The sequence below is a fragment of the Anopheles coluzzii genome, chromosome 2 (assembly GCF_943734685.1).
Source record: "Anopheles coluzzii chromosome 2, AcolN3, whole genome shotgun sequence".
Classification (NCBI taxonomy): domain Eukaryota; kingdom Metazoa; phylum Arthropoda; class Insecta; order Diptera; family Culicidae; genus Anopheles; species Anopheles coluzzii.
The window spans coordinates 13,727,731-13,754,847 of NC_064670.1; the positions used below are offsets into that span (position 1 = coordinate 13,727,731).

The 27,117-nt window shown below is 47.2% G+C and overlaps 3 protein-coding genes across 11 annotated transcripts; 2 read left to right on the top strand and 1 right to left on the bottom strand.

The window, feature by feature from the left end:
• Positions 1–5,622, top strand: LOC120961087 (uncharacterized). Its single transcript, XM_040384726.2, has 3 exons — positions 1–583; positions 728–1,108; positions 1,208–5,622. Exons 1-3 carry the CDS (start codon positions 480–482, stop codon positions 3,633–3,635), a joined length of 2,913 nt encoding a protein of 970 aa, XP_040240660.2. The 5' UTR covers positions 1–479; the 3' UTR covers positions 3,636–5,622.
• On the bottom strand, positions 4,371–27,094 carry LOC120961085 (F-BAR domain only protein 2). 9 transcript variants are annotated; one of them, XM_040384721.2, is made up of 17 exons: positions 26,881–27,093; positions 22,529–23,330; positions 16,870–17,214; positions 16,581–16,796; positions 16,299–16,397; positions 16,075–16,171; positions 14,160–14,984; positions 11,869–12,141; positions 9,477–9,588; positions 9,217–9,389; positions 8,936–9,108; positions 7,848–8,101; positions 7,606–7,781; positions 7,335–7,518; positions 6,735–7,244; positions 6,413–6,642; positions 4,371–6,343 (listed from the first exon to the last, which is right to left on the bottom strand). In XM_040384721.2, the coding sequence occupies exons 2-17, from the start codon at positions 22,556–22,558 to the stop codon at positions 6,192–6,194; spliced, it is 3,849 nt and encodes a 1,282-aa protein (XP_040240655.2). In that variant the 5' UTR covers positions 22,559–23,330; positions 26,881–27,093; the 3' UTR covers positions 4,371–6,191. The 9 variants fall into 9 exon arrangements, with proteins under 9 accessions (XP_040240655.2, XP_049462307.1, XP_040240654.2 ...); XM_049606350.1 differs by having other exon boundaries at positions 7,335–7,781; positions 26,974–27,094; XM_040384720.2 differs by having other exon boundaries at positions 7,335–7,781; positions 9,477–9,585; positions 26,881–27,094.
• Positions 23,338–26,212, top strand: LOC120961088 (uncharacterized). The gene has a single exon (XM_049606364.1). The coding sequence runs from the start codon at positions 23,941–23,943 to the stop codon at positions 24,517–24,519; it is 579 nt and encodes a 192-aa protein (XP_049462321.1). The 5' UTR covers positions 23,338–23,940; the 3' UTR covers positions 24,520–26,212.
• Positions 27,095–27,117: the final 23 nt, after the last annotated feature.

Here is a 27,117-nt window from a genome sequence, read left to right on the forward strand (position 1 = left end):
ATCTACCATTAGCAATAGATTAAATATGAAAAATTACAAATTACAGCAAACGAACGAGCAAAAGTCAAACCGTTACCATAAATTCAAACGTCCCATTCAAATCACACTGCAATGTCGACTTCACGCAATCCTTACGTCGACGACTCTATGCACCTTGTTCCGCTATGCCGGCAAATTCAAATGTCAACAATTTTGACACTTTGCTTGTGCTTGGGATTTGCGGTCGAATTTGCTCCAAAACGTGCGTGAAAAAAGTTTCCGTAATCCCAGCTTTGAATAAATAGAAAAAAACATTGCATATAAACTGTTTCCAGACACAGGCAAACGGAGAATGGATTCAAGCGATTGAAACGACTGTTGAAACAGTGTTCCGCACGAGTGGTACCGCGTGTGTGTGTGTGTGTCTCGTGCTCTAAACCCGTGGACCCCGGAAAAGCCGAACAGGGAAAGGGAAGGGGTCCTGCCCTGCCGCAAAGAAAATGGGCGCGAACTTTCTAATCATGCTGGGCACGATCGTGGTGCCCTTGGTTGTGATCTGCTTCGTGTCGATCGTTACGTTCGTTAATCTGTACTTAAACGTCAGGTACTGCACGCCCTAGGAGATGTTTTTTTTTGTTTCCTTCTCTATGTTCTTCTCGACTTAGTTCCCTTCATTAGCTATTGTTTACATTAGAGGTTAATTATCGGTACCTTCTCACACACACTTTCTGCTTTTCGTTTTCCGTAGGAGACGCTTCCCGGCAAAGGTAAACTGTTGGTTCTGCAATCACGATACGCACGTGCCGTACGAGCAATCCAACTCGTTCGTCTGTCCGGCGTGCAAGCAGTACAATGGGTTTAGCGCTGACGGTGACTACAACCGGGAGATCCCGGAACAGTACCAGCAGCGGCTGAACAATTACCACTATCACCATCCCGCAAACGTCACCGACGATGATAAATGGGATAGTTCCACCGTCCGGTCAGTTGCCGGCAGTGGACGCCCCCAGCCCACCAGCAACGGACTGTGCTTCGGGTGCAATCGCAACCAGGAGCTGAAAATACATCAACTCGCATCGTTCGTGCCGGAAAATGAGGATAACTATGATGCTGAGGTGGAAGAATACCGGTAAGAAAGAGAGGCGTGTTGTGTGGCCACCTTTTGCCCTTTATAAGCCTAAATGCTTATTCGTTACTTTCTTTCCAAACAAAAACAACAACCCCACAGCAAACAGCTGGAACAGGCATACAAACTGTGCGGCAGATGCGAACGCGTGTTGAAGCGTACGCTGAACGATGTGAAGCGCAACGTACTCGGCTCGAAGCTGGCCCAGATCGGTAGCAAAAGCTTGACCGCGCTCGACATGCACATTCGGGCGTCGGGGAAGCAGCAGGCCCACCAGAAGCGGCAACGCTGGGCGAAGGTGTGCGTCTGGGCCATCACGGGACTGCTGGCGGTGAAGCTGCAGCACCACTTTGCCGACTCGGGCTGGACCGTTGCCGAGCTGATGCTGCACTGTCCGGCTGCAATACTTTCCGCCTTTAACATGGCCCTCTCGTACGGTATGGCAATGCGCGAGCTGTTCTGGAATCTGGCTGACCGAGTGCTAGCCGAGCCGAGCGTGCAGCAAACGACGGAGCGTTTCGAAACGATTGGGTACGAAATATTTCTCCAGTACGTGCCGAAGTCGGTGGTACAAACGTCCGCCCACTACCTGGAATCACTATCGGCACAGGTGCCACACGAGCGCAGCTCTCCTGCACTGCTGAACGCTGCGATAGTAGCGCTGGCCGCACTGCTAGCCTCCTTAGGCAGTCAGCGAACGATCGTCAAACAGCTGCTGATCGTAGTGCTCTGTGCCGCCGATTGTGCAGTAGTGTTTGCGGAGGCGAAAGATGCACCGACAATAGCCTTTCTGCTAACTTCCGGAGCCCTCTTAGTATCGCTCAGCTGCCTAGGACAGCGTTTAATACGCAGCGATGTGCCGGCCGGCAATCTCAATTCTAGCTTCCACAAGATCTACTCCCAGCAGTGCAAGGAAAGCGACTACTCCGACGCAGAAACAAGTGCCGCTGGTGAACGGGACACCTCATTCACCGGACCGGGTCAAGGTCATGGCTCGTTCGGTAGCAAAAGCCCCCCTTTGCTTCACCGCACCATAGCGGGGGGTGGTGATATGAGCGGTAAATCGCTCGATACAACAAAATCCGGCAGCCCTTCGGGTATGTCGTTCTCGACCACCAATCCGTTCCTGATGGCGGACGGATCGCCTCCGCTAGGCTGTGGCAGCAAAATTAGTGGCTCTCTGTTCAACGTTGCTGCCTGCACGAACCATCGCAGCAGCAGCATTGGACCAGCCGATAAGGAGTCGGTGTTTAGCGGCAGAACCATCGTCCCGTCGTCCAACCATCACCCCTCATCAGCCCATTCGCTGCTGAAAACACCATCCTTTTCGGTGGACAACTTTCAAACGGTATCACACGGCTTAACGCACCGGCGAAACCACTCTCGCTACTCGGGACCGACCAACAACCAGTTCCACTACTCGATGAGCACAATTAACCAGCAGGAAGAGGAGGACCACCCCAGTCAACTCATCCCGGACGATATCGATCGGCTATCGATCAGCGGGCGTGTGTCGTTAAATTCGGCTTCAGTACTGTCGCGCAGTCGTGTATCGCTCAGTGGCACCACTAACCCTTTTGCGAAGAAGTCACTGCACGAGCCGGAATACGATGAGCGCGTGATGCTGCCATCAGCCGGATCGCTGCATCATCGGGCACGCGTGTTCCGTGCGCCCGAACCATTTAAAGGCTACGCCAAAGACACACTATGGACGGGTGGTAACGGCGGGGGTGGTATCGGTGGCCCCTTCGGTGGTCAGCTGACCCACATGTCGCGCACCTCATCCCAGAGCTCCGGGTTTGAATCGCAGGCCGGCACCACGCGCCGTAACACTCCGACCGAGGTGGACAGTGCGGCGAACGTCGAAATGCCATCCGATGAGCTGCTGTCGCAGCATATCGCTTCTCAGCCCCGCAGCGAACAACCCTCACCAGTCCCATCGTCGGCGTCCGTTTTCGAGTGGAACAACATCACCGGAGGAGCGTCCATATTTGGCAGCAAGGCGACACCATCCTCCCAGCACCAGCGCTCACTGTTTAGCGAGCAAAACCTCTTCAACAGTGCGCTGCAACAACCGACCGCAGCAATCGACGGTAGAATGGGGCCCGCGCAAGGAGGTGCTGCTGCTGCTGCTGCTGGTGGTTTCACAACGATGGAAGGATCGGGACTCTTTTTCCCCAAACTTGCCCGCACCTCCACCATCGGCAATGGGTCTATAGCAACCGGCACCACCATTACGCCGCACATGGCCGCTCGTCACATTTTCCCGCCCCAACAGTCCAAAACGCCATCCTACCATCATCAGTTTAGCCATAACACTACTACTACTACTACTGCTGCAGGGGTGTGCACGCCCTTCGGTAATACTGCCAGCTTTGCGAGCAAAGCGTTACCCTCCTCACCGGCCTCGCTTGCCGGTAGCAGCCACTATACCTCAACCAAGTCAACTGCCACCGGCAGAGCAAGCCTGCTGAACATTAGCAAATTTACGCATGAACTCAGCCACAACGGAACCCTGCCCACTGCCTAAGGGAGGAGAAGAAAAGGAAAGACAAGTTTAGCTTAAGTTAGATAGGTAAAAATATCAGTGCTGCCAGCAGAGAGAAATTCTTCTGCGCACCGAGGTGTGATTGTAAAGTTATACGTGTTTCGCTTTTTTTTTGGTATTGCAATTTTTTTTACATTGAAATAAAAATAATAATCACTGCTGTGAACATAAATCGTGCATCGTCGTGAACGATTTCATTTTCGTTCCCTTTTGGTTAGTGAAATTAAGCATTATAACGTAAGGGTTGGTTGTCTTACTTACTCTGCAGTAGTTCCGGTGTGACCACTCCACGATCTAGTTCTACCGGTTAATTTTGGCCTTATTATCCAAGATGCACTGGCCACGCTACGTTTTCATCTTGCACCTAAAACACTTCCATTGTCCATGTCGAAGAATTCAAAGGCCTTTACAGACCAGGCGGCGTTGTCTTGTGATATGCAAACCGGACCTTTCCTGTGTGATTGCTCGACATTTTCCGCCTGCTACAGATTGGTTTCCCTTATCTTCCTTTTTCGCCCATTAGTATCCTAGCAACTGATCGGCCCGTAGTGTTTTCGGATGTTGTTGAGCGTACAACCGGCATGCGGGCACTCTCCTGTAAGTAGGTTGATGAACAAGAAGCTAGGAACTTACTCGATAAACGGAAGCAACATTCCAGCACAATCCACATTTAAAGATTGTGAGAAATGTAATGCTAATATCCCGCGCTGGTGTGTGTATTGTGATTGATAATTGCCTAATTTTTATTTTTCCTTCGCACGATGCAGGCAGTATATAATAATAATAATAATAATAGTAATGATACCTGGGCTAAATGTTTGCGTCCTGTTTGCTGTATCCCTATGTTTTGGAAAGAGTGATTTTGTATTCAAAATTGATTTCAAGTGTATTTCACTGTTTGCTTTCTTTGCATTTAGGAGGGGAAGGGAGGGGGGATGTGTGTCGTTTCCTAGCCTACAATTGTTACCGAGTCTTTTTTTATTTATTATTATTTACGAAGAGGAACGGGTGCCTAAGGATCGGTCGGTGTGTGGACAGACACATTCGGATCACTTTCTTGTTAGAGTTCAATATACTAGGAAACAGTCCGTTGTTTAGTTCAGATTCTTGCCCTCCTTTTGCCATGCTACGCGCTACATCTCATTTAACCTACTTCTTTGCCCTTAGTGCACAAACGGGATAATAATAATACAGCAGTATGTGTGTGTGTGAGTGTTTTGTACCGAAAACGAGGAGTGTGTGGCATTTTAACTAAGGTCTAAGTGATGGGAGCATATATAGCATCCACACCCGATACACATCAAACGTAGATTAGAGTTTACATGTTTTAAAAATATGCTAACATAAAGCATAAAACAACAGTATAAACATTCAAGCTTAGCATTCTGATGCAGTGCCACTTATCTGTAGTGAATCAAATTTTCTCTGGAGCCACGCTCTGGGGCTACTGATAGTGAATGTGTGTGTTACACTCTCTGTTACTGCAGATGTTATCTTAAGAGTATTTCCATTTAACATCGCAACTACCTCTTCCTTTTGTTTGCTGTTGTTGCTGGAAAGCATACGTAAAAAACACCGGCATACACCACACTCAGCTTACCACTAGCACATATAAACTCGCAGACTCACTGGACACTCGCTTCCCTATGTGATGCGTTGTTTGGTGGGTAAGCGAGCGCCTTCTACGAGGGTATAACATGAAATTTACATTACTTAAAGCATTCTCACGCAGCTGAGAAACGGATAACAAGTAGATATCTTCGAGAGAAAAGAAAAAAAAACAAAACAAGCTAGCGTCAGGAATGGCGTTCGGGGTGTCAGTCCTTGTGAAAATACTAGCAGTTGTTGCTACAAACAAACAAAACACGAAAGGGATAATAATAAGGAAGGAGGAGCGCGGAAAGAAATTAAACGTACAGAACTGGCAGGATAAGCAAAGCCGAGGCACACGCTCTCACCGACGGACCGGTTTGCACTAAAGAAGGAAGGCACCATACCCATTTTACACAGGCTTATCCGATATCCAACTCCTTCGCTCCGCACGGTCTGCCCCGCCACAGCAGAACCCCAATCATCATCATCCACTAAAAACAACATTTCTGAAATCTCCTCCTAGCCTCTCTCTCGTACGCTATCAACGTTCGCTTTTCCTCCTTCCGTATAGCGCGCGTGTGGGGTGGTATATATCACCATTCTCTCGCCTTCTCTCTTAGTACCAGTACGCAGTACAATTTGTTTTGCACTAGTCTATAGTCTTGGTTGGAAAGTCTTTCCACTCACCCTACTACTCGCTACCGACAAACAAGCCGACGCCCGGTATTGCGTATAGTGCGCGCCCTAGTGCAACAGCAACCGCCCGCTCGCTCGGAGGGTTAGACGTTCGCTGCCCGATGGCCGACAAATGATGAGGACGGGGTGTTGTCCCGGTTTTGCACCCAGCAGCACTGTAACAGTGGTAACTTCTACCTTCAGCTCACGCTCTCGTTCGGGGGAAAGGATATGGTGGTACTTGCTTTTCTAGCAGAAGAAAAACCGATACTATCCAGTGGTGCCACCGGATGAGGGGTTGGCCGACTTGCTGCTGTTGCTACTGCTGCTGCCGAACGGAATCGGTGACATGACGCCGGACACGTTCGGTGGCGTAGGTGTTTTCACCGTCCGTATGCCATCGCCTTCGCAGATGTACTTTCCTAAAAAGCAAAGATGATTTTTTACACATTTGACCGTCCAAAAATCGACAACAGCAGTTGCGTACGTACCTGATACGAATCGTCGCTTTACAAGCGATAGCCGATATCCCGAGCCGGCCAGCTCAAACTCAATGCCGGACAGCGTGGTCCCTTCGCAGTTGAACTGGGTCGAGATGATGGCCGGCGTCGATGGTCCCGTGCCTACCTCGAGCCGGGCACGGAGCGTATCAACACCGCCACTCTCCGAGTGCTGCGATATGTCCGTAAAGTTCCACACCAGCCGGTTCGATTCGCCTTGCCTGCACGCGACCCCCAAAAAACCCACACCAAAGCGAAGCAATCATGGTCAGAGGGTCCCAGCTGCAGCTGCTTCTGAAGAGCAATTACTCACCAAGCCGAATGAGGTTTCGATTGGACGTTCTTCACACCGCCGTCGACCGGCACCGAGATGGAAACGTTCAGCAGCGGGGACGGCTGGGCCATCGCGTGGCAGTTATACTTGTAGTCGATCTTAATGTCCGTGTGCCGCTGTTCGCACTTCCAGTAGGACACGAGCTGGAACGGACAGGAGGCCGCCCCCGGCTTGGCCTTGATCTGGTACTTCAGGATGTCCACGTTGATGTGCGGCGCGTTCGGGTTCTGCTCCGACTGGCGCCGCAGGGTCGCCGTTAATACTGGCATGTTGAACTCGAGCGTCGTGCTGAAGCTGGTCGACTGGAGCCGATCGATCGTGATGAGCTGCTTGTTCGGCAGCACGTTGTCGAGGTTCTGGAGATTCTTGATGCGGAAGCCCAGCTTGGCCGGGTTCGGATTGTTCGTCAGCACGTTCACAATGCCGGCCGGGAACGAAATCATCATGTCGCCCGACATTTTCACCTGACACCGGGACTCGTCGGCTCCTCTGGCAGAGGGAGAGAAAACATAGTTTAATTAGACTTTCGAATCTACCACTCCACAGCGGAGAGACACAGATGGGGAGAAGCCTTCTTACTTGAAATAGGCGTGAATAATTTCGTGGAATGCAACAGCCAATGGAATCGTATCGGACATGCCGATCGTTAGCGGGGACGGACCACGGGACGATCCGATACCCACGCTCGGACTACGGAACTCCAAACTGCCGACACTGTCGGCACGAGCAATCTGTGACGCCGGACTGACACGATCACGTGCAACTGAGGATTGAGTTGAAGAGAAGAAAATTACAGCATTACAGCCGGGGTCTAAACCACTGAAAGGACAGGGTTCACCAGCGCCCTTACCAGCCGCTTCCGATCTTCGCGATGGTGGTCGCGGTATAGCGATACTGCTGCCGCCCGCTGACGTCGGTGTGGGAATTTGTCGCTGGGTAAGCTTCGTTAGGTTCGCGGAAGTCGGTGCCGAGATGCTAATGTCACCCACCTCCGAAAAGATGTCACCCAGATCTGCATACCGATTGCTGTAACGTAAAAGAAGGCGAGTTTAGGCGTCTCCCATGCCACCGTCTAACGAGTCTACTACTCACTTCGAGCTGGTTGACATCGACAGGGTAGGGCTTTGTAGCGGCGCGTACGGATGTACCGTCGTCGGCGTGGACGCATTCGAGGCATTCGGACTGGTGAGGTGCGTGGCGGCGTTGCTATTGTTCAGGAGCGACGCATTCCCGACCGACATCTGGTGGTGCAGCGCGTGTGCCTGGGAGGCGGGCTGTGCCTGCTGTTGCTGATGGTGCAGCTGGTGGTGCAGCTGGTGCTGCTGATGGTGCTGCTGCTGCTGTTGCTGTTGGAAGATAGAGTGGTTTAGTGACAGCAGATCGTGGCTCGGTTTGCAACCGTTGCCATTGTCGCCGATCTGCTGCGACACGGACTTGGAGCGTTTCATGCGCAGCAGTCGGTCTTGGTGCTGCGGGTCGAAGCTTGAACCGCGCCTTGCCTGGTGTTGGGGGGGGGTTTTAGTACGTTATGAGGCGTTACATAGAGAACCGGCCACCGGTAAGCAAATCCCCGCGACACAACCAGAATTAACGAACGGGACAATGAACACCATGAATGCGTTTCCAAATCGTCCAAATCAGTGACGGGGTTGTTTTAGTTGTTCCATAGACACAGATGAGTTTGGTTAGTGATGATGAGTTGGGTTGGATGATATTAAGGCATGGATGATGATCGTCAAATAGACCCACGAAAATTCGACAGCACGACACGCGCGGACAGACAGTGTTATTAAGTGCGTAGATGGTAGTAGTAGGTAGGTGTACAAATGGATGAAAGGAAAAAAAGGCATTCGAGTAGTTTTGTTAGAATTGTTTTGAAATTAAAGATGGAATGAAAGAGGTATGACAAAATTTAGTAAAATCAAGCTTCTAGTGATACTTATTCAACGAACAAGGCATTAGATATGAATATGGTTAACTATCAAAAATTAAGCGGAAAAATAATGTTCTATCCATTTAAAACAACTTCAACTCAACAAAAGTGTCCTACTGCTCTAGAAAATTGCCACAAACTAATGAAAGCACAAATCTGTTATGGAACGATGATCACTACCGCGCGCACACACACACACCAAGCCCGTCCATTACTACACACAGTCGCTAAAAAGTTTAATTCTTACCGATGTTAGAATACCGATTGGTGATAGCGAAAGATTTTCCACCGTTGCCCGCAGCTCATCGACACTGGCCGAAATGGGTGCGGCACCATTGTTAAGCGGTTTAATTTCCACGTGGATTTTCTTCTCTTCACGCTCATCCTCGCTGTCACTGTCCGAGCTTGAGTAGAAATTATCTGCAAATAATCGACCGGGAAAAGGAACGATACACCAACGAACGGGGTTAGAGTTTTATCTTTTTAGCTTAAAAACGTTCAATGAGCGGCACTCAGAGGTATGCTTACTGCTCTTTTCCGTGATCGTCGCACTGTCCCAGGTGGTTTCGCGCGGCTGTATGCTGTAACCGTCCTCATCCACTTCGGGCGTTGCCGTGGGGGCTACATTCGAAGCACTGATCGCGGAAGTGGTTTGCAGATTCGTGGCGCTGTCCGCATTTGCCGTATCGCCCTTGCTATCGCTGCAAGTAGAGTAATGCATAAAGTGTTCAAACAGTGTCACTCGACAACATCGACGAGACGACCACGGCGACTTCGCTCACACATACCCGTCCAAAATATTTTCATCTTTGGCACTGGAGTTTTCCGTGGAATCTTTCTTCTTTTTGGCTTTCTTTGATTTGGCCTTCTCGCGCCGGCTGCGCAGAAACCCGGAAACTGCTTCGATCGGGAGCGACGAAAAGCAAAAGATGAACAAAAAAGATAAATAATAGTTACACACACACAAACACATGTTCTTCGATCGAAACAACTAACAAGACGGAACACGTCTTTTACCTACAACAAAACAGAGGATAAGATGTCTTGTTTGTTGTGATTTGTTAAATTTGAAACGGGGGTTAAAAACTGGGTGGGAAAAACTCAATGCAAGAACAAAATGTCAATAGGTAAGATCTAACACAAAATAGGAAATGTGGAAAGAGAACCGTACGCCAGAATGAAGATTTAAATTTAGTAACTATAGGAAAGTTATACTATCGGCAAAGTAATCCTGCTGCTACCAACCAAATGGGGAGAATTTTGTTCAGGTTCTCTTCGTGATGTCAAAAAGTTATGTCCACCAAACAAGGAAAACAAAAACATAGGAATTACAAAAAACACAAATGGATCACGATCGCTTGATCGCATTAAGTTAAGAGTACAAATGTGACTGCTGTTTGCATGTGAGTGTGGTGTTGGATGTGATAAAATCGATAGAAATGATAAAACAAAATGGGATTCGAGGAAAGAGGAATGGAAAGGGAGAACAGGCACGTAGGGAGATGTGGTATGAAATGAAAACGCGAGTTGGTTTTAACTTGAAAACAACGGAAAACAACAGAAACAACAATTCTTGCCACTAAAAAAAATAACAATGAAACAGCCAACAATCAGCATTAAATAAAAGCACGCACTAAATGAACAACTGAGCGCTATTGTAAGGAGCACAAATAAAGAGTTGTAAATATTTTGCATAACGCAACAACACTACTACTACTAATAATAGAAAAAAATAGGTGTAAATCATGAGAAGCCACATCACAAACACTACGCATTTTGAGGAGGTCGCACAGCTTTTGTCCGGTTGTTTACGGGGACCTTTGCGCTTCGTCCTGTGCCAGGGGCAGTCCGTTCTGTTGTAAGTCCTCTCTGCAGTCCACTCAGTTCAAGGTTTAGTATGGAAAATGCACAAACAGCACGCTGCCTAACAACCACACACACAACACACACACACACATTTATATCATTCACTGTGTCCGCGTGCTATAATCACATCAAACGCAAGCCACTTCCTATCACACACGTTCGCGCGTAACATTTATGTGTTCAGTCTTAATCTATAACCTTTCTTTGCCGTACCATAATAACAAGCACGCTATATGCGACATGCAGATTTTAAACAGTAACGCGCGATGGACGCGCTTTCCTTTAACGGCTGGCTTACTGAATGAAACTAGACGACAAGTGGCGATTAGCAACAATTCTGCAGACATGAACGTGGCCTAAGAGAGTCAGACTTTTGTTTTTTTTTTCAGTTCGTTGCGTTCCGTACCGGGTGAGTGCGTAAAGTGTTGAACACTTCTCTACCTAGAACTTGTCCTGTGCTGTGTGCTTCTCCTGTGTGTGTGCGTGTGTTCGCTTCACTACGTCAACCCTAGCCGTGGTCGAGAGATAACAAGAACAACTTCTTCCCGCACACCTTCAGGGTTCAGGTTAGAAAAGGTCACAGTTAGAAAATAGGTAGTTAGCTAGAAAATAGGATAAAAGCTATTGATAAATATAATCATTAACGTTAATTAGGGATGTTAGCTGATGGTACTAAGATAAAAATAGACGCTAGAAAAGAAGCAAACTGAAAAGCGTAAACATAATTCTAATTAAAAAAATAATAACCAAAAGCCAAAGAACCCCGCTATATAAGAAGATACAAATGGTACATGGTTTTTTACAGAAGCAAATAATTAACCTAATTTCAAATGGCACTAATATGATTCAGGTACAGCAGACAGACCCGAATAGACTAGTACTAACATTCAAAAAACTACTCTCATTCTTGCTGGTGAGCACAGATCGAAGTAGAAGAGCTAAAGAATACAAAAGAATAGAATAAAAACATCCAATAAAGTAACCAAAACAGAAGAAAACAGTCGTTTGCAACACACTCAGAAGACACAGGCTAAACACACTCCAAACCGTTTGTGGGAAAAAAGATAATCCAATGTAAAAAGTAAAACATCCTTTGCCGAACGAATACCGATCAATGGACGATCATCATCCATTGTTCTCTAGTAGCAGGGGAAATCCAATTAGATGTAAGAAATAGTTCAATTGAAATAAAAACAAAACACCAATAAAAAGGGATTTAAAAAGAGAGTGAGTGAGAGAGAGAGACAGAGAGAAAGAGAGGAAGAAAACACAACACCACGCAATGTAATCGAGATGAGAAGATATGTGATTTACATTTCGAGCCCCGCAGCAACGGATTCCGTCCGATAAAGGACTGCTGCTGCTGTGACCGTTCATCGATGGCTGCCGCCGTGCCGCCCCCGCTGCTTCCAGTGTCCGGATCGTTCGGGCTGGTCGGGGCAGAAACGGTCGCGCCGGTGGAGGAGACCGAATTTCGACCGACTTCCGATGCCGCCGCATTGGTGCCTCCGGCGATGTTGCTGTTGTTCCGGCGTCCGCCCGCACTGCTTGTGGTCGATTCGCGGCTTTCTCGGCTATCGCGACTTCCTGTATTGCCACCACGTTGACGTTGCCGTTCCCATTTACACGCAAACACACACACACATACACACACGTTTTGTCGAGAATGGAAGGATAACGAGGAGCCATACCCCGACCGCCCAGCGAAGCAATTATATATTGTATGCGTTGTGGAATGAATTGTTGTTGATATATGGATGGCGGCGTGTAGTGAACAGTGAGGTGTTGTGGGGAGATTTTTGTTTGTTTGTTTTGTTTTGTACAATCATCGAGAGGTGTAATAAATACACGGGGCAGAGATGTAAAAATAGGGGAAGAGACAAAAAAATGGGCATAAGAATATCGATATTGAAAACCATTTTGATGTGTTATTTTAATGCGCGTGTTATCGCCCAAACGTACTTGAAACGTTGTGGGGCATACGGTACGTGCCAATGTTACCGCTGGTGAGAAGAGAAGAGGGTAAAGTCTAGGAAAGGGTGAAGTGAGACTAGAATATTATCAAAATTATAACGAAAACAGACCACCAAAGAATGAAACCATAATTTAAGTACAGAAGAGAGGGCAGCAGTACCGGGGTTTTTTATTGGGATAAAAACAAACTACAAAAGTGATGCTTTGTGGGGAAAATAATGTGGAAAAAAATAGATAAAATGTACCCAAACTTTGAAAAGAGATTGACCACAATATTGTGGCTGATATTAGAGAACAGGGTAACATTTTTTCTCTATTCAACCATTTAAAACAGAGAAGAACCGACGTGCTCCACCACTGAAACTAACACTGATGTCTCTAACGATGGTAACCATAATTGAAGAAAAAAAAGCGCTATTCTTCACTTTGCCAAACACCTTTTTTCCACTAGGGCAGGATTCTGTAATGAAAGTGTAACTCCCACAGGAACGCTAGCTTCCAACACACCCCAATTACCACCACCATTGCGCTCAAATGATGGTCCGAAAATAGTGCAAATGACATCATTTACGACCCGCCCCTTCACAGGAGTGACGATAATGGGAGCGGTAGACACTCCAGCAGCCTGCGGACGAACGGTGGTGCCGCAAGCTACTTGCAATTACTGTGTTGGGCAGGCGCGCATCATATCCACCCAGCTAAAAGCACTAGCACTAATGGCACGTTCGTACACCTTGTTGCAAGACGTACGCACGCAGCAGCGTAGATACTTCGCTAATCTTTTCGCCATAAAATATGTAGAAAATGGGCAAAGGATACAACACTAACTTAGCTATTGTTTTAAACTATTATTATTGCAAAGCTGCACTAAAATTGAGCGTACGATCGAAACATGAAATCATGAACCTAGCAATAGTGATGAGGTAATTAGATCAATTAGTTGGACCTATTTTTTCTAGCGATACCTTCTTTTTAGCTTCGTTCGATTTTAGGATACGGCATTTCAAGCAAACGAGTAATCCCATTTGAAAATTAAACCCGAACTGCTGGCATTTGCCATCGATCCAAATTAATTAAAAGCGTGTTGGTGCCAGGGGTAAGAAAAACGGAGGTGGGTGGATGTGTGTGTGAATAGAAATAGAAAGCGGAAAGCAGTAGATTAAAAACGAAACCACGTCCCGTCTAGTGAGAAATGGCGCATTAAAGATATTAATAGCGTCAAAATAAAACAAACACAAATCGGTACGAAATATGCAAACATGAAAAAAGACAAATAATAACTAAATCTACGTTACGCATAGGAACAGGTAAAGAGAGTAAAATAGAAATGGTGAGCCAACGCAACGGAAAAAACAGAACTGTAAGCTATACTATTTCCAAAAGTAATAGATGGAAAGATAAGGCAAAAAGATATATAAAACCCATAAGAAAACCGATAGGAAACAGAAACTAGAGACAGACTATGGAAAAAAGAAAAGAGGAAAAAGAGATAGGAACAGCAAAAGTGGAAAAAAACTGTAAGTGTTTTGTAAGTGTGTGTGTGTGTTTTAGGTTGTTTTTTGGCAGTGTTGTGAAAGATAGAAAGTTGTATTCGCATATCGCGAATGTGAAAATCAAGAAGATAAAATTACCCTGGGAGTTAGACATGAAGAGATTGAGAAGGGAAGTAGTGCGGCGGGAAGATTTTTGTTGTTGTTGTTGTTGTTGTGGTGGTGGTAGTTGCTGAGGTGACGCAGGCTGCTGCTGCTGCTGCTGGTCTTGCTGTTGCTGTGGATGCTGTAAAGATTCTTGCAGTTGCTGTTCCTGCTGTTTCATTTGCGGCGATTGTTGCGATTGTTGTTTGCCGCTGCCACCGTTATTGTGACCGTTAGTGGCTAGGTTGGGCGGGTGGTGGTATGGCTGATTGTGATTAGTGGAGGGATTGGTACTATGATGCTTGAAGGAAAACAGATCGCCGTAGAATGGTTTACTTGACTGTTTGCCCGTACTTTGTGCGGATCCGGACACGCTACTTTCGTTCAGCACCGATGGCACCGGCGACATGGCACGCAACGAGGCCGGATGGGGCTGCTGCTGGGCTGACGGTAGGTCCGTTCCGCCATCGCCCCACCGTCCGCCGCCTCCGCCCATCGAGGTGGACGTGGGCGAGGTGGACAGATTGACCGGTGAGTTCGTTGGGACGGCTGCCGTCGAGCTGGAGCTAAACCAGGACCGCAGGTGGCTGCTCTCCTTCTTGCCGGGCGCCGTGCCGATGTTGATCGGTTGCGAGGAGCTGGTCGCGGACAGGGTCGGTGATTCGAGCAGCCCGCCGCCCGCCAACGAGGATGGAGCGGGCGAAATGCTGCCACCCGGTGGCAGCGGGGCCGAGGTGTTCACTAGCAGCTGGTGGCCGCTGTTATGGCCAACCGCACCGGAACCGCTCGCGGTGCCACTTTCAAAATCAAGCTCAATTAGCTCTGAAGGAAAGGAGAATATTGTAATGGATCATAAGCACACATTAAGCCGGCCGCCCGATCGAACACACACCCGGTACACCCCCGGCAAACGGGAACAGAGATTGAAAGGAGAATGAAATAGAGAGACGAAAAATCGCACGACTACAAAACACGCACACACCGGGCAACACTGTACGACAACGCACCACGTGGCAGGGATGTACCGGAGGCAAGGAAGCGCTCACTATTGCACAGACGTACAGGGGGAACTATGACTCCAACGACGAAGGGGGTAACGTTTTACAATCACTACTAATGTAGACAATTTTAAAATGAATTTGAATATAACGGCGAAATAGCACACGGCAAAACAAGAAAATAAATCTACTTTACATGCATTTTCAATTATTTTGGGCTTTTAAATTGTTCCTCTGCGAGTAGCGGTCTGTATCGCGCCTTAGCTGGAAGAAATGTTGAGCTGATCGATCGATCTGCCGATCGATCATAACTGCCAAACAAATGTTTACAAAAACTAGCAGCTATCCCTGCTGAGAGTCACATTAGCTTTTGTAAGCAAATTAATCAAATGACGATTAAGCTTTTTCAAACACAACAACGAAAAACACAAAAATAAAGCTTATTGGCTATAAAAGTACCATTCAACGTGAAACATCTACAAAAAAAATCACTTACAGCAAAAAAAATCAAACAAAAACGAACCAAAGGGCATACAACATAAAACTTGTAAGCAAATTCTCAAATAATTGAAAAAAAACTCATGAGAACGCATGCAAAAACCAACAAAAATCATGCATTAGATAAAAGAAAACGCAACACACAACAATGTGTTCGTCCGGGCAAGGCAAAAAATACGAATAAAAAACATTGAATTATAAAAGGAAGAGTGTATAAAGGGATTACAAATTCCAAATTGATGTTTCTCGACTGGTGTTGTGCTATGTGGACTGGGGATCTAATACACTGTATATATTTGGAGTTTTTTTTCTCTCTCTCTTTTTTCGTGGCTTCCGTGTACGCCAGGAGAGGAGTGGAAACAAAACACTACACCCCACGCAGGGTTGGTTTCGAACATTCCCGTCCTGTTACTTACCTGGTTTCTCCAGACCGGTGTACTTGTTCAGCACGAACTGTTCCAATAGCTTGTCCACGGTTAACTCTAGAAATTGACGCTTCAAATCAGAATGGACCTGGCGCAGGAAGCAAAGTAGAGAAAGAGAGAGCGAGAGAGAGAGAGAAAGAAGGAGAGAATCTATGAATAATCGGATTTTACGGCTACGCCATCTCATCGCACGTCACACCATTGCCCGAACGTACCTGGCCAACTAAATCGAAATTGTTCTGCACTATGTCCATGTACGACGAGAGGAACTCTTTCATTTGTTTCAGATGTGCTTCTTCCATCTCTTGAAAACGCTGCAACAGCAGATAGAAAACATATCAAACAATCAGCTTGGTCCGTGTGTGATTAGAATGTTCGTAGCACCGCATTTGCACACAGTGCTCAAGGCCGCTCCATGCCAGGGTTTCGGTTGTACGCGCCCCGGGTTTGAATGACTCACTGGCAAAACTGGAGGCTTTGATCGCATTTACACTCACCCTACACGTTATTGTCATTTTCTTCTCAAACTCCTGCTTGATTATGTTGTGCTTCTCCACCAGCGCCTTGTAGTCGTCCTGGTGTTTGCGTAGCTTTGCCTCCGACTTTTCGATCTCCTTGGCCGAATTGTCCTTCCGGGCCTTCTCCACCTCCTGCAGCCGGGCATTGTGGGTATCCTTTGCCTTGGCGACAGCCGCGGTCGATTCCTTCATTGCCTGTTGGGAAGGATAATGGAGCACAAAGCGTCATGTTATGCTCTTTCCGTGTATGTGTGTGTGTGTTACTCACCTGCACCGCATCCTGCGTGCCCGACTCTTCCTCCTTCACCGATTTATGCTTCTTGTGCAGGTCTTCCGCGTACTTGGTGACATTCTTGACCAGCTCCGTCAGCTTCTGCACCTTCTGGGCGTGCAGCTCCGACAGACGCTCGGTGGTTGACTTGAGTATGATCCAGAGCGGGGAAAAAGTACCGCCACCGCTCGAGCCCGCCTTGTTGGCCAGCTTTGTCAGCAGCTTCGAATTGTACTCCTCCAGATTCGAGCGCTCGCGGAAGTACTCCGCTAGCTCTTTCGTCGCCGATAGGCCATACTTCATGTTTTGGTACAGCACCTCGTACCCGTTGTTCTTCTCGCCCTGAAGACAGTGGAAAAAAGGGGAAAGATAGGTTAGTTAATTGGTTGTACAGCCAAATTTCCAAATCCATCGAGAAGGAGCTTTCAAGTATTGATATTTAGATTTTTGGATTTTTTTTATGACTGTTTCATTCTTATGCCCATTTTTTCCACAGGCACAAAATTGTGTACTTTATTCCTCAATATTGCAGTCACGTGCGAGACGTGAAGAATTTAAAATCCATGAAACAATCCTACACACCCCATCTGTGTGCCAGCTTATGACAAACAATTTCCACGTGTGTTTGTATTAGAACCGACCTCCAGCACCTCGGGCATAGTTCTGGTATAAAAAATATGATCTTTTCTGTCGATGTCTAAATGCTGCTTCATCCACATTATACTACAGTAACAACGCACACACTCAAGTTGCCGCTGTATGCTATCCAGAAATAGTTTTTTGTTTGTTTCCAGCGTGCAAAGACCAACGGCATGCAGTAGACTACTAGAACACCAGAATAGTAATCTATCTTTCTCCAAACCATAAGCCCCTGGCGCTATAATTAATGAACATGATATTTTAAAAACAGTCTTGAGCAATTCGCCAACCCATCTACGTAACAACGGCTAGTTAGTTTACCGCTTCCCAACCCACCCAACCCAAAACACGAAACTCCAATGCTCCACAGACAGGTCATAACCCATGAAGTGGAACAGAAAAACACCATGTGTCGGGGGAGGTTTCTGTTTGGTCGATATGTAAGCTTAAATTGAGTTAAATCAAATTATTTTGATCATCGGTGCCAGAAGTCGACCAATTGAGTAAAATTTCTTCCCATGAGCATGAGCACCACGCGGCACCACCTTCCTTTGGACCGCATGTTACTACCACCCGCAAAACACTGCCAAACTTGTATTTGGTCATATTTTTTTTCTGTTTTTTAGGAAGGGTCACATGGGCAGATTGAATTCACATATCACTCGAAGAAGCATGAGAATTGTAAAGTACTGCGAGTACAACAAGTCACTGGCATTGCAACTGATCTCCTCCTCACATACAACACACACTGGTCTCTCCTCAACCAACCAGGTGTGATGCCTTATGGGCGGACGAGAGTCATTGCGAAGCCGGAACCGGTTCTAGCACGAGTGGTAACAGTACTACACATGACGGTGGTGATTTATTATGAGAAAACCATCCATCGATGAAAACAAGCTTCATTGCGCTGAGCGCTTACCCGCTGTTGGTTGAGGTGGTATGGAATGCATTTTTCCCACGAGTTGTCCGGCGTACATACATGCACCATCACGACACGACTGCTACTACTAATTTTACTCCTACCACTACAAAATTAGTGGCACAAATTGGTTTTCATTCGACGACGAGATGATGTTTAGTTACATCGAATTCCCTGTGCCGCGTCGCAGTTACACAGTAGTGTCGTCATGGTGTCTTCATATTGGTCCGCTTTTTCATGGCTTCCTATGGTGTAGTGAATATCCCACACACACAAAACATCTTCCGACAAGGGATAGCAGCGCTAACGCAGCAAGCGCAAGGACGTAAATGATGATTAGACTCTTCTGACTCCTACGCGCAAACACGTGGTTTTGGTGCCTTTCCAGCGAAACATCGGGGCTAGCCTGGCAACCAGGAAAGAAAGGGCCGCTGACGGCCACTGCGTATGCTGTATCTTTGACCATCGTGGAAGATATTTTTAGCCAGTCGGAAGCAATAAAAAACACGGAACCGTAATGAAAGATGGGTGGGGGATGGTTGGGCAACGTAATGATTGTAACCGTACAGTACAATAAATCGAAATTAATGACTAGTTTGCGAGTAGATTGGTTGCCGAGGAAAGATAAGTTTAATTGTAATTAATTTCGTTTGGACGTTTCACCAGATACAGAGAAGGAGCGCATTAGTTAGTTTCTAAGTATATTTGCTGTTTGTTGCGTGTCTTCGGAGTGTACTACCAACGATGGTGCAATGGTCAGTAGCAATTCTGTACTAAAAGACTAAATTTCTCGACTAAATTCAACCCAATTCAATGTTCAAGCGTGCTCGTGTTCGGCATTCCTTTTACATATTCCGAAACCAACTCTAGCACACTCAAGCTACGCGAAGTGGAATGTTGTCTATTTTACATCGATCTTGATCCACCATCACTGGCAGCGATAGACAGCTCCGACGGGCAGGCGGCGGCAGGCAGACAGGCAGCGCTCATTTACAACCGATTTGCGTCACATGAATACAAATGGATGCATTTATGGTGTGACAGCACCTTCCCTTCATCGGGGCAGGCTCGTATCCCCGTCGTCTGGATGCCGGGTCAGTATGGTTCATCCGGGACAACCTCCCAACCCCCCCATACAGTCTTGGGGGTTGCACTTGTATCGTTCAAAGGTAAGGGGGGGCATGAAGAAGCAGCGCGACTGCATTAATTCATTACATCCTGTCCTCGGACACAAAGATTGGCGTTACATCGTGTACAAAAACAAACGCAATCATTATTAAAATCACATCGCACGGATTTGACCTTGCAATGCGCATACACGAACATCGTTCGAAAGCACCCTTCCTGCTACAAGATCTTAAACTAATATTGCTCTTCATAAAATAAAATGTATTTTTAACTTCAGTCAGCAATTCTTTATTAGGGCCGTCTTATCCTTTCGTACATGAATTGGAAAAGCCCTTACAACGCCACAACAACAACAATCGCAACCCACGCAGCTGAAATGAATGACTCATCAAAAAATGTCCACACACACACACACCAGCTGGCACACAACCGCAGCAGGAAAATCCCGTCGTTGCGTAAAAGACTGTGACAGAATAAAATGTATTATTTCATGATCAATTGCATTTTTCTTGCCACTCAGCAAAAAGCAACCGGGCGGCGTCTTGTGCTTGGTCGGTCGGTCGGTCGGTCCGAGTCAACGAACCGCATCGTAACGGAACAGAAGCGGAAAGGAACGTTCGACGGCGCCGGGGCAACGACGACGACGCACGTCAGCTGATTTTATAACGCCCTTATCCCCCAGCCCTCCCACCGACTCACGCCCTCCACACCAACAAAGAAACGGGTGTAAAGAATGAAATTGATACTGAAGCTTTGTCCAACAAACACACACACGGCAGAGTAGAGAAGAGAGGTGGTTGTAATATTTCAATGGAGGTTAACGGTCATTCGGTACACTTAATCATAACCGGGAAAAGCGGAAAAGTACTGGCTGGAGGTCAAATGGGTTACAAAAAATGAGCAGTAGCATCTCAAATACAATACAGCATTTGTGCAAGCTTCTCAATAAATCACATAAAATGTTGTTAAACAAGCTAAATAGTAAAACAGGTGTAACAGCATTAAATCGTATAAGATAAGGAATGTTTTGTTAGCGTGATAACCGACATAATACGGTTTACAGTTACTTTAAACGCAGTATCCTCACGTGTTGCCGGTCTCGTAGTACAGTCGTCAACTCGTACAACTTAACAACATGCCCGTCATGGGTTCAATCCCCAAATAGACCGCGCCGCCATACGTAGGACTGACTATCCTGCTATGGGTGGGAATCAATTAGTCACTGAAAGCCAAAGCCCACAAGTGGGTACAGGCAGGCCTTGACCGACATCAGTTGTTGAGCCAAAGAAGAAGAAGAAGATCCTCACGTGTTATACCGCGCTCAATTATGGAAAATTAATTATAAACTTTAACAATCGAATTAGTTCAAATTATGTCTAACACAGCAGCGCCTCAACTAGCTATTTGTTCTCCCACCCTACCTCCACCATCCCCAAGCTACCCTTTGCGAACAATAGGAACAAAACATTTGCACATACTACAATCTCACCCAACCCTCGAGGATTGACCTTCACTCTTGCATGAAAGTAGCATACGCGAAAACAGAGCTTAAAACGGGTAACAACGGGGCAGCGGCACGTGGCGCACTTGAGTAATTTTATCTTTTCCTGCTCGAACGACCGAACGACTTCGGTGGCGCATACGCAGGCTGCCTCCAGCGCAGCAAATATCACACAACACCGCGCGCCTACTTGGATGGAAGAAGGACGGCGGCGCGCAAGATAATTCCATTCAGCATCAACGCTCTTAAGCTCTTTAAAGATGGATGGAAGTGGTGTTTGGAGAGACCAGAGAGTGGGGTTTCGGGTGGAGGTGCGAGATGGTTGTCTTATGTGGGATCTCGAAACGGGGCCGCCCCCCTCCCAATGCTGCGCGCACGAGAAATAACAATAAGCGACACGAAGACGACGACAAACAACAGAGCGAGTAACACGATCTCGCAAGTCAGCGCCAAACACCCGGAACGTAGTATAATGTGAGCAGCGCATTGGGCGTCGGCCGTACCACCACCACCACCACCACCATCCATGGTCATGTTGCGTCACCGATTATGCCAAACTGCCGCATTTTGTATCGCGTTTACTACAGCAGCAGGACAATTTAGCGCTCAGATTTCCCATCTTGAGGTAGAAACAAACATTCAGCGCGCAGTGAAAAACTCATAAGAACGATCATGCGACTTTGTTCTAAAATAGTTGATAAGTTGCTGTAGAGTTGCCGGAGTAGAACGATGTAAATGCTCTCAAACGTCCTGTTCAAATATCTTCAAACTTGCTGCTGCTTTCAAATTCAACTACCATTCGTTCTGCTACACACTCTTATCAACAAAACCCATGAAACCTTCGTATCATGTGGCTCAACTTACATTTTTCCGTCAAAAAAAACATTAAAAAAACAGTATGATAACAAGCGCTCGCTCTGTCTTGACATCCATATTCCGATCCTCAAACGTACCACCCACCCCGATGCAACAGCAAACGGCAAGGCTAAGGCGAGGGGGGAAAATGCGTGAGAATTTCTTCTGTACACGAACTGGAAACTGGTTGTTTCCCTCCCTTGGTGTCAAGGGAGTTCAAGATCGACGGGTTCAAAGATAAAGCGTTTTGCAAATGGACCGCACTGGGTTCTGGGGTTGGTCGACGGAGATAGGTGTTGGTGATGGAAAGCAGCAGCGCAGACACATTATCAGCATCGAAGTATTTTTTCAACGGGTCAGGCGAGAGTGATAAATCTCCTCTATCACTGCCGCCGACATTCCGTGGCACTCTAGTGCAACAGCCCTAGATCATTTGCCCATGTAAAACATTCATGAATATAAAAGAGACGGAAAAAATACAAGATTAGAAATGTTGGGCGTGCGTAAACCATGCACGGTCGCACTACTAACAACACACTTCAGCCCACAGAAAATCCGGTAGAAAGCATCGGCAAATCCCAAAACAAATCCTTATCGCACATTGACACACTTACCCAAAAATAATCGTTGAAATCGACCGTCATTTTGTCAGTGGTTGGGATTGATAATCGTTGCCCCCACGGAAATGTAATTACGTGCCGATATATCGCGCGTCGTTGTCGTACTCTGCAATTATCCTTCCTTTGCACCGCCGCCGCGTCACAACTGCTTGGGCCGGGGGGGTTGCTATGGGTTTCAATTACTTTCACAAACACAAACACACACACACGTACACCGACACTTTGCTTCTTTTGTTCTCCAGCAAGGACTAGACACTTTCACCAGTACCACACACACTCACACACACCGGCCACCATTTAGCAGCTACTACTACCGTGACATGATGATGTGGTTGTTCATCTTCGCTCCATCACCGTGCCGCCCGGTTCCGATTGACGTATGCCCCGGGCCCAGAGTGTGGTGGTGGCCTCATTACAACCTGCCCATGCTAGGCTACCCCACCAAACACACCGCCGCCTTGGCAATGGGCCAAGAGGACACCAAACGCTCGAACACCGCCGAGAGCACTGTGATGGATGGGCTGATGAGAGGTTGGAGAGAGCTGGGGCGGAAGCAATAGCGCGACGGATGGTTCTGGAACGGTTCACTTTTCCCTTCCCGCGAGGGAGAATTTTCCGTTTTTGTATGTTCTTTTGTTTGATTGGAGATGCTCCGCGTTTCTGGACTAATTTCCGGCACTCATTTTTAACGCTACGTAATTGTTCTGACAGATTGAGGTGCTGGTAATTTCACATTGCCATCTGGAGGCGTATGAGGCGAGTGTAACTTTTGCTTCCGTTTAGCAATTTTTCTTGTCTGTGAATAAAGCGTTTAATTTGTTAATAAATAATTAGCACGATGAGTGAGTTCATTATTAGCTAAGTTTTATAATTATAATTACAATTACATAAATAAAGGACTGTTTTTGAGGCCATTTTAAAGTACATTATGAAACTAGTAGAACTATTTGATGTAACGAAAAAAAAAGAAGAATTTGTTTCATTCCTGAACAAACCCAGATAGCAAAAATGGGTAGCTTTCTCATATCACCACAACGAAACGTGTGTTTCAACGATCTGTTCGCTGGACGTCAGAAAAAAAAAACATAAAACAAATGCACAAAAAGAGACTCCCCAAAGGTGGGCTTAAATTTAGCCAAACAAAAAGCCTGCCGGGACCCGGTAGTGCGGCCCGCTACGCAAGCGAACCGTGCGCTCCGTGCCGTATCACCTCTGTACGGGTTGCGAAGAATTGGTGGCGCACTGATAATCGCCATCGTCCACAAGACATGCCGGTGGTAGCCTCAAAGTATAAAACTACCCCGACCACAGACCGACCGGTACAGTGCGGCAGGTTAGCTTAAACCATTCCATCAGCGCTTCAGCAGGACATTCGCAGGACAAACACACAGGAGCCGGAGTACAAAATGATCAAACCGTTCGTCTGCATACTGATCGTGGCGGCCGGTTGCGCCAACGCCTTCATGTACAAACACCCGTACAACCACCATCAGGCGGCGGTGCTGGCCCACGAGCCGGTCGTACCGGTGGAGTTTGTGAAGCACACCACCAGCCCCGCCTTCCGGCCCGCCTCCTTCCTCGAGGTGATGGAGGTCGTGCTGGACTGCTTCAACACGCTGCGCATCCCGCTGCAGCGGTTCCCCTCCTACCTGTCCGGCATCTTCCCGGAGGATCCGGAAACGAAGTGCTTCCTGCGCTGCGTCGCCATCAAGCTGGGCGTGTACTGCGACGAGAAGGGTGCCGATCTGGACCGGCACTGCGTACAGTTCGGGCTGGGCGAATGCTGCGAAAACTTCTCCAACCGCCATCTGGTCTGCCTGCAGCAGAACTCCCTGCCCTGCCCGGATCGGTGCACGGCCGCGTACAAGCAGGAGCTGTGCTTCCAGGAGCCGATCGCCAAGTATCTGGACTACCACTTCCACGATCTGGTCGGACTGTTGCATCAGGCCAAGTGCAGCCACGATCTGAAAATGCTGCATCCTTAAAAAAAGAAGCCCGTTCGTGTTGGTTGGTGTAGTGTAGCCGTACTTTTCTTCTTTGCGTGTTTGTTTCCGGTGTGTGTGTGTTGTGCCCGAAGGGGTAAGGGTATCATCAGCAGCGCGTGGCATGTGTTAGAGCACGAGCGCTGGCGATGGTGCCTAAAAACGCATAAAAACTAATAAAAAAATCAATAGCACAAAAATATCCTAATTTATTCGTTTTGTTCTGCCCTCGTTCCATTCGTTGAATGATAGAGAAAGGATGAATATTATGGGCACCGGAATAACCTTTTCTACCTTCTATCTCTTTCTGACCAGCTTGCTTCCTTCCACCAAAAAAAAAAAACAGGTCTACTAAACCTCTACGGCTTCAAATGCGCTATATTTACCGTAGACTTGCCATTTAATATGCTGAAAACTTCAATATTGTCCCTCTTTCGCTTCGCTTCGCAGAACGCAAGCTGGGAAGTGACAAGGCAAAAACTCCTTTCGCCAACAACGAAAAGGTCGGAAAAGTAGGCGAGCGAACTGCATGCTCATCGAAATGAAACCATGAGTGTTTGGCTAATTACGATTGAAAGAAGGATTAATAGTGATTAACCAGGCACTAGGCAAACTATTTGTTCCGGAATGGTGGTAAAAAGGTAATATTTTCGATGAACAGTGCAATGGAAGCTTTCTTAATCCGGTTGCAACCCTTGTAACTCCTCAATATGTCTTATTGAGATCTAAGTAGCCTATGCCTGATCGTTCGAGTCCTGATTAAAATACTGAAAAATTATTTTCCCGATATAAACCTGATAACTGAACAACGTTAAAGCCACTAACTTCAAATCGACTGGCTTCGTAAAACTAAATTTAAACGCTTCCTATTGCTTCCAACCTTTAGATATTTCGTGACACAGTAAGAAATCAATCGCCTCATTCCTCTAGATATGTGAACATGAAATGGCGAAATTCGCATAAAATTTCGACATGAAACATGAAAAGCACACGCTCACAGAGACACAACACAATACCGGGAACATGCACGAGTTCAGACCGTAAAGCACTTTTCCAAAGAAGGAAAAAACACAGTTTGGTGGAGAATTTTTCCTCCCTTTTTTTTTTTTTTTTGTTGTTGCACCAATGCGGTATCATGTTTAAACACGCACACATACACGCTCCCTCAGTGGCACGCGACTGCTGATTTTCCAATAATTAAGTATTCATACTTTTTTTTAACATACGCACACACACACACACACACAGCCAGACGCACAAACTATCCGCAGGTTACACAATCTGCCCGCTATTGTCGTGCTCTCCGAGGACAACCTTGCACTCTGCCTGCAACTTGCTCTTCGGGCGGACGGATGGCATGACATGGTAGGCAGTCGAGCCAGTTCCGCCCCATTGCGATTATTGTGCAGCACACACCCTTCTACCCCAACTTCCACTCCTTCATGTAAGCCACCAACCACCCACTCCCTTCCATCCGTTTTCTCCAGGGGCTAATACAAAAACACAACCCGGTTAATGGGGTCGGCTCGAATCAATAAACCTTCGAGCGAATATTTGCCATCGTCGTGTTACGCGTCGCGCACCGACCGTTGAACTTTTTTTGTTGATTCTATCATCATCCCCCTCCCCAGTGTAACTAAAGACCGGGCGTGCACATACACACACACACGCACGCACACACACAGACACACTGACGCAGAACCTGTGATTGCACGATGTTTGCCTGCTGGAAAATGGACATTTTGCACGATCAATGTGAAACAACAGTGGGGCAGCGCGGTAGGGGGTGATACAATTCCGTGCACCGAACACACACACGGGAATGCCGTAACAAACACTGCGAAAGCCTCCCGAACACATTCACAAATTTCACTTCAAGTAGGCTGCATTCTTGCCCAACGGTCGGGGGGAAGGAGAGGGGGTTGAACGACACCCTTGAAGCATAGAGAGAAAACACCCTTTCGGTGGCCGCTCCTTTCAATACATCGTCATTCGCGAGGGCAGCCCTGCTGTGCACTTTCGGTCGCCATTTGCTATCATCACCGCTTGCTGCTTCCAGCGAATCCCCCGGACACCGATTCCTGCTATCAAACACGGGATTGCTTCGCACTGGAGATGTGGGCGTATCGCGCGCCTAGTTGGCTGCTTGTTTTCTGCAGTCGCAGTTCACACTTGCTAACACACATTGACACCACTCACTATCCGGGAACATCGTATTTCGACCCAGCACAGATCGTCCAGCGAATATGCTAATCACCCTCTGAGCGGAGGTGCGCACAGCAGGGTGTGTTGGAAGGTGGTGCTGCTGCTGGTTCCGTACGGCGGCTCTACGCCGTTGTCTTTTTTACCACACAAACTGCTTACATCACGCAGCGCCGACGGAAGTGGTGGATGAATCGCGCATCAACTGCCCAACACTGCACCACTTTCCGACGGAGCGAATCGTTAATATTTCACCGATTTTCTTGCCTGCCTGCGACCGACAACAGCGAACAGAAACAAACGAAAAAACCAAACGACACCAGACAACGACGACGGAATGAAGGAATTTGCTGTCAAATGGGCTCTTCCTCTTCTTGTTTTGCAACTGTTTGCCGCGGA